The following is a 13,031-nucleotide window of genomic DNA, read 5'->3' as shown; positions in this document are numbered from 1 at the left end:
ACAATATTCATACCAATTTTAAATGCAGTAACAGACATATGATATTATAATTCATATACAGCATGATTGATCCCTCATTGCACGTGCCTTATTTAAAATTAAAGCATACTCATTATATTTCACTTAGTGTCTGCTTCTAGTTCACTGGATTTAATTCCACACTTTACCTTGATTGTTGATTCCCCTTGCCCCACCTCTTAATGATGATTGGTCACTTGATTTCACTTAGTTTTGGCCAGATTAACGCATGGTAGGGGAAAGAAGTGCAATGTGCTCAATTGTCTGCCATATTAAAAATAAATGAATCACTTAATTGATTAAATTAAATTGCATTGCATTGCATGTGAGTGTGTTTTACACATTGGATTGCATTCATTTTAGCATGGGCAGTATTCTTTAGTTATGCTAGAATAGGTTAAGATAGTAATTACATATAACCTATATTATGTAATAAATTAAGCAATCAAATAAATGTCTCCAAGACAGAAGCAGTCACTAAAAACCGATTCTCTATTAAACTGACACTATTTGGCATTTGGATCAGTTTTATCAATACCTTTGAGAAAAACCTGGAGTAGGTCCTTATGTTCTCTGAGTTCTCTTAGCCTTCCCAGGTATTCTTTCTTGTGATGCTAGATATTTTTGTACTGTGGTACTCATCAGGAGGAGGATGATCCTCCAATTAGCTGTGAACCACCCAATATCACTGAGATTGCACAGGTGGTGAACCAGCTGAGGGTAGAGAAGGCTGCAGGGATGTGTGTGATCCGGGGTGAACTTCTCCAGGCTGGTGGTAAGGCTGTCCTCCTGGCATTGCAACCAATCTTTGCTTTCGTTTTGGAGTCGGGCATCATCCCAACTGAATGTAAAACAGGACTTGTCATCCCTATCTGAAAAAGGAAGGGTGATCACCTGGAATAAGGCAACTACAGGGGGATAACACTACTCTCTGTGCCGGGTAACGTCCTTGCTAGGGTCATCCTCAAACGGATCTGTCATCACTCGCTTATCTATCAGAGTAGTCTAGTTTTATGCCTAAGAAGTCTACCATCAACCCCATCCTGGGGTTGCAGCCTTTGTGGATTTTTGTAAAGCGTTTGAATCTGTTGATCGAGCTGCCCTGTGGGACATCCTGAGGCTTCAGGGGATCCCCTCAAAGTTGTGGGATATCACAGCTGTTCTGCACACTGGTACTATGACTGCTATGCAGAGTGGAGGCAGAACCTCTGTGTTTTTCCCAATTGATTCTGGGCTTCATCAGGGGTGTGTTCTTGCTCCTAATCTGTTCAATGCTTGCATGGACTGGTTTTGGGCAGGGTCATGGGGTCCAGTGAGCATCTGCTGGTGAAGAGAAATTCACTGATCTTGACTTTGTTGATGATGCTGTGATCTTTGCAGATTCAATGGAGGCTCTGATTGGGGCTCTCGAGTGACTGAGCGATGAGTCTGAGTGACTGGGCTTTTAATCACCTCTTAAACACAGCCATTAATAGTGTAGTCTGTGGAGAGAGTGACAACCTATCAAGAGGTTTATTTGCCTCGGCAGTAACATTCATGTTTCTGGTGACTCTTCCTATGAAGTCAGTAGATGGATTGAAAGAGCATGGGGGGGTCATGAAGTCGCTGGAAATGAGTGCGTGGTGCTCCCGATATCTATGCAAAAGGTCAAAGGTCCAAATCTTTAGAGTCTTGGAGCTTCCTGTCTTGCTATATGGTTGTGAGACATGGACACTATCCAGTGACCTGAGACGAAGACTGGACTCCTTTGGTAATGTGTCTTATTGGAGACTCCTTGTGTACTGATGGTTTGACTTTCTGTCAAATGAGCGGTTGCTCATGGAACCCCAAATGAGGCACATTACCTGCATTGTGAGGGAGTGTCAGCTGCGGCAATTTGGCCATGTGGCATGATTCCCCGAGAGGGATCTGGCTTGCAGGATACTCATGGTTGAGCACCCAAGTAGATGAACCAGTCCAAGGGGATGCACATGTAACACCTGGCTGTGGCAGATAGATGGTTATTTCCGGAGGGTAGGACTGGACCGCATGTCTGCCTGGAGTGTTGCCAAGGATCTCGAGCTCTTTCGTCGTGTGATGGGTGTGGCAACACGCTGTACCAGTGCATGCTCCCCAACCTGACCTGATCTGTACCCAGCATTGCACAAAGCATTCAAATTGTAGCAATTTTAGTGTTAATGTAATGTTCCTTGATTAATATTAAACAGTTTTTATAAAATAATATAACCTAAGAAATCTACAGTCATGTGCCATTGAGTGTTTCACTTACTCCAATCATTACTAAGTGCTTTAAGAGATTGACTATGGTTCATATCAAGTCAAGCATATCACATACATTGAACTTGCATGAATTTGCCTACCATGGAAATGAATCTGCACTATTTACTCAGTGTCGCCCACCTGATAACAACCCACCTATACAAAAGGAAAATTTAAGTGGGAATGCTACTTATTGACTTTAGTCCAATACTCTGTGCTGTTATCCCTTTGAAGCCTATAGCAAAACTCATGGCACTGGAACTAAGCATCAGACTTTGCAACTGAATCTAGCATTTCCTGACTGTTGCATCTCAGACTCTGGGGTATGGTGTAAACAGACAACCAACCAAGAGCCATGTATGAAGAAAGCCAGCCCATTACTGTATTCTGTTTATTGAAATTTCTAGTTTTGCATAACATAAAGTAACATTAGTGGGTCCATAATACGGACAGGAGGATAAACTTCATGGTACAAATACAACAATCTGTCCCTCAGAGTCTTCAACCCAAACAAACTGAATTTATGTACTGATACTACTAATGATACTGAAGAGTCAACTGTAGAAAAACTTAATACCTTTAGATTATTAGGGTCCACATCATTCAGTATTATTTCATCGCCACCTTTTTGTTAAAATGGATCAACAGTGATTTTTTCAAAATGTTAAGGAAAGTCAATTTGAAGGTTTATGGATGTGGTGAGAGAGGACTTGCAGGTGATGTGTGTAACAGAACAAGATGCAGAGGACAGAAAGATATGGAAGATGATCCGCTGTGGCAGCCCCAAATGGGAGCAGCCAAAACAAGAAGATACTTATATGATAAAGCAAGTACACCCCATAAAAATGTTTCTTTTTAACATACAGTGGATTCAGTATTCAAAATCCTTCAGTTTCTGTACACTTTGTGTTGTAAATAAAATTTTAAATGGATAAAATTACCATTTTTTGACTATCAATCTAAACTTAATAACTCATAATGGCAAAGTGAAAACAAGTTTTCAGAAAGGTTTGCAAATTCATTCAACATAAAAAACAGAAATTTCTCATTCAGAGAAACATTCAGACCCTTAATTCAGCACATTGTAGAAGGCCCTTTGGCAGGAATGACAGCTTCATGTCTTCTTGGGTAAGTCTTTAAAAGGTTTTCATATGTGGATGTGGGTAGTTTATCCCATTCATCCTGGCAGATTCTCTCAATCTCTGTTGGAATGGAAGAGAGTCATCTGTAAAGTGCCATCCTCCGGTCTCTACACAAAGTTTTTATGGGGTTTAAGTTTGGGCTTTGGCTGAGCCACACAGGGACAGTCAAAGACTTGTTTTAAAGCCACTCTAGCTCTGTTTTGGCTAAATGCTTTTAGTCATCGTCATGCTGAAAGGTCTCCCCAGTCTAAGGCTGCATGCACTCCGGAGCAGGTTTTCATCAAACACCTCCCTGTATTTTGCTACATTCATCCTTCCCTTGGTTCTGACCAGTCCCACTTTCCCTGCTACTAAGAAGCACTCCCATTGTATGATGCTGCCACCACCATGCTTCACCGTAGGGATGGTATTAGACAAGTGATGAGCAGTGCCTGGTCTTCACCAGGCTTAGCACTTGGAAGTCCTGCCTAAAGAGTTCATTTTTTTTGTATAATCAAAGCAGAACATGTTTTCCTCATTCTCTCAGAGAGTACTGTAACCTGTTACAAGCCATTTACTTAACTTAAGTGGTTTCTGCCTAGCCTCTCTATCATAAACATCTAATTGATGGAGTGCTGCTAAGATGACGATCCTTCTAATAGGTTCTCCCATCTGAGCACATGATTGCAGAATCTCTGTTAGAGTAACCATTGAGGTTTTGGTCAACTATCTGTCTAAGGCCCTTCTTGTCCAGATGCCCAACTCCAGGAAGACTCTTGGTGATTCCAAACTTCTACCATTTTATAGTTCTTAAGGCCACTGTGTTCTTGGGAATACTCAAAGCTTTAGAAATAATTTTACTTTCTTGCTCTTATCTACGTCTCACATAATTTGAATGTGGAGGTCTACAAAGATTTCCTTGGACGTCATCAATTGGTTTTTCACCTGATATGCAGTGTGAACTGTTGCACCTTTTTAAGGTGCCCTTTTAAAAAATGTTCAGATAAATCAGATTGCCACAGGTGGACTCCAATCAAGTTCTAGACACACCTCAAGGAGAATTAAAGCAAACAAGGTATACCTGGCCAGAGTTTGGAGTGCTACAGCAAAGTGCTGAATACTTCTTTGAATGAGAGATTTCAGTTTTTGATTTTAATGAATCTGCCAACCTTTCTAAAAACAAGTTTTCACTTTATCAAGATGTGCAAAAGTATCGATTTATATATTTTAAATCAAATCTACAGCACAATAAAGTATGCAAAATGTGAATGGGTCTGAATACTTTCTGAATACATTGTATGTGTAGATATAACAAGATTTGATCTTCCATTTAAAAAGTATTCTTAGATAAGAGTGATGTTATTGGCAAAGTAATTAACTACAATAATTAAAAAAAAAAAAAAATAAGCCATTTCCATCTGTGGAAAAAAGTAAGTACACCCTTGGCTCTACCAGCTGGCATTGCCTCTTCTAGTAGACCTTTCCTATAACTGCCTAGCAGTCTCCGACATCACCTGGGAGAAAGTTATTCCCACTTCTCAATGCAGAATTTTTTGAGCAGTGTGATGTCTGAGGGGTATCTTCTATGCATAGCCCGTTTCAAATCTCTTCACAGCATCTTGATGGGATTCAGATTCCAAATTTGATTTGGCCATTCCAGAACAATCCATTTCTTTCTTTTCAGGCATTCCGTGGAGGACTTACTGGTATGTTGATTGTCATTGTCATGCTGCAAGGTCCACTTTTGGTTTAGCTTTAATCTTCTAACACATTATCCTAAAGCACCGTCTGGCACAATGAAAAATTCATAGTGGATTTTATGATGGTGAACTACCCAGGCCCTGATGCAGCAAAGCAACCCCAAACCATACCATTTCCACCACCATGCTTAATAGTTGGTATCAGGTCAAATGCTGTCTTTGTATTTCGTCAAACAAGTCTTCTGGTCCTGTGGCTAAATAACTCTACCTTTGCCTCATTTGTGCTATTGTTCCAGAAGTCCTGGTCTTGCCTAGGTGTCCAGGAACAATGTTAAGTCTTGAAATGATATTCTCTCTGGACAGCAAATGTGTCCTTTGGGCACATCTCTCATGTTGATCTAATTACCTTTTTCTCACAGTAAGCTCATTCACTTTGACATCAACAATGGGAAAGGCTACTTGGAGGTAATGTGAAGAAATTTTGGGGTTCTTAGAGATTCCTTTCAGCATCTTGAAATTCTGCTCTCAGGCTAAACTTGTTGGGTCTGTCTAGACTGAACATGTTTTCAGCTGTTTGAAATCTCTATTTGTAGATGATCTTCCGGACAGTGGAATGGTTGATTTCCAGCTGTTAAAACACGTTTATAAATCCCTTCCTAGTCTCCCCGGCATCTTTAAACTTCTTCCTGATCTTTAGAGAGGTCTTCTGATCTAGACATGATGATATCACACTTTAAAAACAAAGAGCAAACCAAACTAAATGTCTATGGTCTAAATAAGACAGGTTCCTCACACAAGATCGTCTTTAATGATGTTGTAATCATTTGCACCTGATCTGATAAATTTGATTCTAATTTTAGCATCTTGAAGTAGTTAAAAATACAAAATTTTCTTTTATGTCTATTTAAATTATACAACAGAATTAAAAATATAAATATGGAACAATGTTTGCTATATTATATCACCTTCAACAATAGACATATATGCTATATCCTAACTACAGGGTCACGGGGGTCTGCTGGAGCCAATCCCAGCCAACACAGGGCACAAGGGAGAAAACAAACCATGGGCAGGGCGCCAGCCCACCACAGATTGCACACACACACACTAGGGACAATTTAGGATTGCCAATGCACCTAACCTGCATGTCTTTGGACTGTGGGAGGAAACCGGAGTACCTGGAGGAAACCCATGCAGACACGAGGAGAACATGCAAACTCCATGCTGAAGCGAACCCGGGTATCCTAACTGCGAGGCAGCAGCGCTACCATTGCGCCACCGTGCCGCCCCCTAATATGTCCACATATGTTAATAAAGAAAAAACATTTCATGGGATGTACTTACTTTTTTACATGACTATACATTAGTAAATGTGATTGAAATTTTTTTAAGTTTTTCATTCTTCATAAAAATTACAAGAAAAATAATTATGTGACCAATATCTTATAAAAGGAGAATGCGCATCCCAGCCAGATCAGATGTTTAATTACCTGGCTGGGTCGACAATTCGATGACATAGACAAAGCGGCCAGACAGGACAGAAAAATATTTTTTGTACCTGGTCGGTACAATTTAAAAAATGGACCAGCAGAAGCTGAAAGAATGGAGCAATGTAATCCTCCATACGCCAGATGGCTGCGGTCCTCATACGGCAACCCAGTTGGGACAACCGTAGGGTCAACCGTAGGGTTGCTTTGGAGATTGAGTTTGGAAATACAGCCCTACGGGGGTCTCTATGTGCCGATACAGGGCAATGTCGGTGGGGAACTTCCTACTTTCTTTATGCCCCGGAAGTGCTTCCTGGAAGACACAGCATAGCACTGGAGGCATTCTCAGAGTCCTCTGGCTCACATGGATGAGTCAAGAGGCAGTGGGCTATGTTCTTGGAGGAGGAAGGAGAATTGTGCTTAGTGTATTTTTTTGTTTTTGGGATTTATTGTGACTGCAATTTGGGGCACAGTGGCACCTCTGGAGGTTACAGCCTGCTTGGCTTTAAAACAAAAAAACATGGCTTGCTGAATGTAAATTTCACATTACACTAAACCATATTTTGATGATGAAACAGATTTTCATTAAATGTCATTTGTTAAATATTCTATTTCACCATATTTTACTACTGTGAGTATGTAGGATGATGGATACAAGTTTACTTATCAGTAAGGCCTCCACAAATTGATAGTGCTTGTCTTTTAAAAAAAAATTAAAAGAAACATGCCACATCTTTTGAATGGAACGTACCCAGAAGCTTAAGAAGAAAGTGTGCCACTTTGCATCTTTGATCAATGATATCCAGAAATACCATACAGCATAATGAAAGAGCAATGATTAAAGCAGTTAAATCTGCAGTACATATAAGAAAGAAGTTCTTATTTCACATGACAGCACTAACCGGTGTGTTGGACTGCTCTACCAACTTGCGCTCCCACATCTTCAAGCGTTGCTCTCTCTCCTTGAGTTCTTGCTCTTTGGTGCTTAGGTCACGTTCCAACTTTTTTAACCTCTCTAGAGTTGCTTCAATTTCACACCTGAAAAGAATGAAAAGACATTTTGGGGTTATCATCAAATTTTCGCAAAAATCATTTTTTTCTCCTTTGATCATATCAACAAAGCAAAATGTAAACATTTTAGATTACTAGACACTGAGGCGGTTGAGTACATAAAATATTAATAACTAAGACAAATAATTCAGTGTGAGTGAAACAGAAAATTGTTGCAAATGTTTATTATATTGCCTATAATTCTTGGGACTGCTTAGACTTTCGACCCTTGTGCTCACCTTTGTGATTTTAGTAGACTGCTAGTCTTAACCAGGCTTTGGAACAAGATCTAAAACTAAGCATCTTGTGCTGTTTTTAATTTTTGATCTCTATTTACTTTGTTCTTTCTAATCATTCAAGTGTATTAAATACATATTGATTTTGTAAAGTTACCTTGGATAAAAGCAATGAAAAAACTAACACCAAATAATAATAATTGTAACAGTAATCTACAGCCCTTGTATAAAAAGATGCAATGTTCATATTTCACCAGCGGGTGGTGGTGTGCAGTGTTGGCAGAAAGGTCCTCAAACCTGAAAATTGGCAGGGCTATGTACAAAACAGTCAGATGACATTTTTTTTAAGCCTCCTATTGTCAGTTTTTCCATTTGCGCTTTGTAATTCATTTGATTGGTTTCCCTTTAATGGAAACATTGCTACAGAATTTCTTAATCTCCTCCCTCTAGTCTTAACACTCAGGTTTCACCTCTCTGCATTCTCTGTGACAGCTGAGGCTGAAAAAAGGAATGCAAAGTGAGGAAGATGGCAGAAATTACTGTAGAAATTACTGAACAACAATTTAGGACCAGAATGTAAAGACCGGGATGAAAAGGTGTACTGCATTTTTTCTTCTTGTCAATCTGTCACACTGAAGCAGATTGAAACTTTTCTTCTGAATAGTTTTACATATCTAAAGCACAGCAATTAACAGAAATACACAGCCTTCTTCATTATCCTGCAATTTCTTCACTGATTCCACTGGGAATAACAGCTGTACCTATGCAAAAGCAACCACTTCATGGTCAACATGAAATATTTAATTTATCTAACAGTTAAATTCCCAACACAAAGAAATGTTACACTGGTACAGTGGTTAGTGCTGTGGCCTTACTGCTCTAGGGGCCCACATTCAATTCTCAGCCTAGTCATAGAAATTTAGATATCCTATTCCCACATGACTTTTGTTGGATATTTCTGTTTCTCCTAAACACCAAGGACATAAACCTTGTGTTAGAAATAATGTCAACTCTATATTGATTATTTATGTTTAGGGGAATGGGTATGTGTGTCAGCATTTCTCATAATGAACTTATTATCTGGACAGATATCCCCAATGATGACTAGTGGCAGCAATTTTAAGATGGCATACGAAAACTTTTAACTGATGCTTTCATGTCCTTCATATCCTGAATGAGATATAAATTGCCAAAATAAAGACTTTGAGGTTACAGCCAGATGCTGAACATTGTTGGGGATCACTGTGACAGAAGAAAGATAAAGTAAAAAAAGTATATCTGAAAAAAATATTTGTTAGCATTTCTCATGCATGAAGTAGAGATATTATTTTTAGATTTACATTTGCATAGAAGTCCTTAGTGTACCATGCGTGAGCCCACATGATGTAAAAGAAAATAATAAATATACAAAGTGAACAACTAGCTGCAGAATAATAACTTGCACAACAAGCAAGTAAGATTTGCTTAAAAATGTTTCTTTCTGTAATGAACATGGTGCTGTAGTTCACTTTTTCCTTTTTTTTCCATTTAGAGAACATGCAGGGGTATGGACTAAATTTATTGTATTTGACATGCATGATGATGGCTTAAAGTGCAATGCCTCAGGTAACAACAAAACTGTCAGAGAGATACCCTGTGATATGGTTAACATGCACTCTTATTCAATGTAAAGAAAATGGTTAAAATGTTTGATACAAACAATAATTATTGAAAAAAATTAAATTATCAGTGTATTCTCTTTTTGTGTGATGCCTTTAAAGTTTCTTAAGAAAAAATAAATAACGTGTGCGGCTTTCGTCAGTTATGTAAACCATTCTAGATAGAGTCATGTTAAAAGTATCAAAATTAAGTCCCCAAACTTTATATGCATATGGAAAGAATTATGACTAGTGAGGCCTACCACCCTGGCCATAGTGTCATTGTACGGTGCACCTCACGCTCTAAAATAACTGAAGGAAATCAGCTATATTTCAGCTCTTGGCAGAGCCTATAATTAGGGAGGTGCTGTAGGTAGCAGAATATTATTCTTAATCCTAGCCTGCCATTTGAAGCAGCACACAAAGCCACCGTGAAATTAGCATACAGGAAAGTTAACAATAAGTTTATTTTAATATTATAATTTCCATGCCAGGCTTTTAAATATACATTTTGTCCTTGTTTGATTTGTATACTTCTGTTATGTCTATGTAGAACCTAAGAGTAACTGATAAAAGTTTATGGCTTTGTTCAGTACTGGTACACCATTTTCTTTAATGATAATAATTAAGGTGTCATTTTCTATTTCTCATGGAAGAAACGTATGTCTGTCCCGGTTTACACAAACTTGTAAATGTGATCATTTTCAAAGTGAAGAATAAGTTATAGAGAGTCAAAAACCACATAGAGTAATCAAATGATTTTATTTTTTTATATGAAGTTTGTTCCCTTAATTGTTAATTGACCTTATTAGTACATAATGATATGAGTGAATATCAGCACAAACACTGAATGGTGAAATGCTGCAGCTACTTTAGTGTCATACCCACTAACCTGATCACAAAATAATGGATTGAATAACAACAGTAGGCATCAACCTATGTTCTAGTGGAATGGCTGAGTATGAGCAGTAGGAGAAAAATGTTTATTTGTGATCATAACATGACTAAACTATTTTTAGTTACTTTAAATATTTAAATGATAATTCCATGTCCAGTGCCCCAAAAAAAACAAAAATGATGTACATATCAGAACTTAATGTGTAATGTTTTAATATTTAAAGTGACCAGCCCAATAGTTTTCTAAATTTTTTAAATAGTATTTTAATAAGTCTATAACCTTTGTGTAACATCTGGGTGAATTGATTTACTGACCATATTTATCTACTCATAAAATGACAACACCCAGCCCCACTTGAAGATGTCTTCAACTTGCATATCTGACATGGTATAGTTCACCACTATCCACAATGACACTCAGTGCCTGAATGCCTACTCACTTCCTTAAACTCAGCAACCACAGAAATTAAGTACCTTTCATTGAACTCTGCCGATATCTTCTGAAAACTGACACATGTTTAACAGTAGCATGACCTTTGAATCCCATATCCTTGCAGTGGTAAAAATGTCATGTTATCATCTGCAACAAATTGCTATAGTCCATCTATCTTGACCAAGAAAAATGTTGTGCCACTTCTTGTTATTGTGAAAGTGGGGGTGCATTGCATGTAGGTTCAGAAAAACAAGAATTTCAATTTAATCTGTACGTGTGACAATACTACTACTGCTGCCACCATTACTTGTTTACACTAGGTCCCTAAGAAATATCAGACTGCCATTAAAACTCATTACTGACTAAGACGAAATTTTGTTTCAACACTCTAGAATGCATTTTCTAAAGTTAACAGGCAGATCTTTTGACACTGGCCTCCTTACTGTTTGCATTCAGCTTTGTGGCTTCACCATGCAAGAACTCTGTTCCTAGATCTATTTCTCAGGTTCCATCTGAATTCATTTTCAGGCTGAACTCACTGGCTATCTCTGATTTGAGTTCCTGGGTCCCTGTTATTGTACTGTTACAATACTTCACTGTTCAATATTTATGTGGACTGCAAGCCTTAAACTGTACTGAATATGTTTCTGTTTAATGGGTTCTGTTAATTTATACTGTGTTTTGTAGTTTTGTCCTATAGATGTGATTGATCTGTATAGCTCCTCATTATACAGTACAGCATTTTGTATATCATTATTGTTATGTATCCTGATTTTTTCATTTCATATAATTGTAGCCCTGGAGTTGTATAACTCCTTATAGTTAACACTTGCTGATCAAAATTTGCCAAGTATACTTCAAATGGCTTCTTGTTGCCCGTCAGTAGTGCTATGTGCATGTTTATGGTTAATAATAATACTCTTATTGTATTGTATTCTTGAAAACACTGTAAAGCAACTTGTGACAGTGCTATATAAAAAAAAAATCAACTATTTGATTTCTTGATTGAACATTAATATAAAAGTATTAATCCAGCCCACAAATAGTTAAAATTATAGTTCAAAATTAAATACAGAAAACCCAGCCCACTAATCCATTAGTGGTTCGAGAAGCACACTACCACACCTACACACTAAATGGGTGACAATCTACCTGGCAGTTTTTTTGTGGGAATATGCAGAATCTTTGGAAGAAAGAAAGAAGATATGCAGACTCTTAAATGAAACTAGAAACTAGTAAGTGGAAACGCAACCTGCAATTCCATCATACCATCAGTATCTGAAAGTGCTCCCTCAATTACACAAATATTTTTTATATATGTAGTCACAAAGGGAGAGACACTGGGAGGAGATTCTGGAAGATCAGAATGGGCAAGCCTGAAAAGGCTTGTCATGACAGTGAATTGAATCCCTAGAATCCCTAGACTCCAACAGAGGAAATATTATGTACCCAAATGTCAAAAGGTAAAAATGGTGAAGACAGAGAGGACGTACAGAATGAACAAAGCTAGGCCAAGATTATTGAGGCTATAATAGTGCTGTTCTTGATTCCTCTTTTCCTTTGGGTATAGTGGGGACATCTACTGAGGAACTGCAAGTTTTCAGTCATTGTTAGGCAACTTCTCTTTAAGAAATGATAGATGAATGAATGCTGCTGTGCATATTGAAGCTAGCAAAGGGCAACTCAATAACACAAACAAAGTCATTTGATACAACATTTTTCACTAATAACAGTTGAGCTTTCCAGATATAAAGTAATTGGCTTGTTGAATTAACCATTACCTCCACTCTGCTTTATTGTGCAGGAAGGAGTTGCACTGATCAGGCAGCTGACTGTCCTTGGACATCAATTCCAGGGTCAACATTATTTGCTTAAACACTGGTCTTTTCTATAAACAAAACAAAAAAATATAAGTCATCTTAAAAAGAGACAGAAGAAACTGTAGACTTTGCACACACTTTTACTGCTGAAAGAGACATCATAATGGTATCCTAATACCAACATCTTTTTGTCAAAGTTTGCAGATGTAAAACTTGGAAGTCCAGACTATTCAGTTTCCCTCAGTTTTCTAAAACTCACAAATTTCATGCAGGGGAGCTGATGTCTAACCCACCAATAAAAGAAAGAAGACAGGAGCTAACCATCAACTAGTGGAAAGTCCATCACAGAGCCCACCCCCTCACAAACACCATT

The 13,031-nt window shown here is 38.0% G+C and overlaps 1 protein-coding gene across 3 annotated transcripts in view; it reads right to left on the bottom strand.

The window, feature by feature from the left end:
- zak (sterile alpha motif and leucine zipper containing kinase AZK) overlaps nt 1–13,031 on the bottom strand; it is a 214,693-nt gene that overhangs the window by 104,194 nt on the left and 97,468 nt on the right. For all 3 annotated transcript variants that reach the window (XM_039757639.1, XM_039757640.1, XM_039757637.1), the window contains exons 10-11: nt 12,620–12,726; nt 7,488–7,623 (exon numbers count right to left, since the gene is read on the bottom strand). In XM_039757639.1, the coding sequence (XP_039613573.1) occupies nt 7,488–7,623; nt 12,620–12,726 (243 nt within the window). The remainder of the gene's footprint in view (nt 1–7,487; nt 7,624–12,619; nt 12,727–13,031) is intronic.

Source organism: Polypterus senegalus, chromosome 6 (assembly GCF_016835505.1).
Source record: "Polypterus senegalus isolate Bchr_013 chromosome 6, ASM1683550v1, whole genome shotgun sequence".
Classification (NCBI taxonomy): domain Eukaryota; kingdom Metazoa; phylum Chordata; class Cladistia; order Polypteriformes; family Polypteridae; genus Polypterus; species Polypterus senegalus.
The sequence above is the reverse complement of the archived record's forward strand: the minus strand, read 5'-3'. Positions and strand labels throughout refer to the sequence as shown.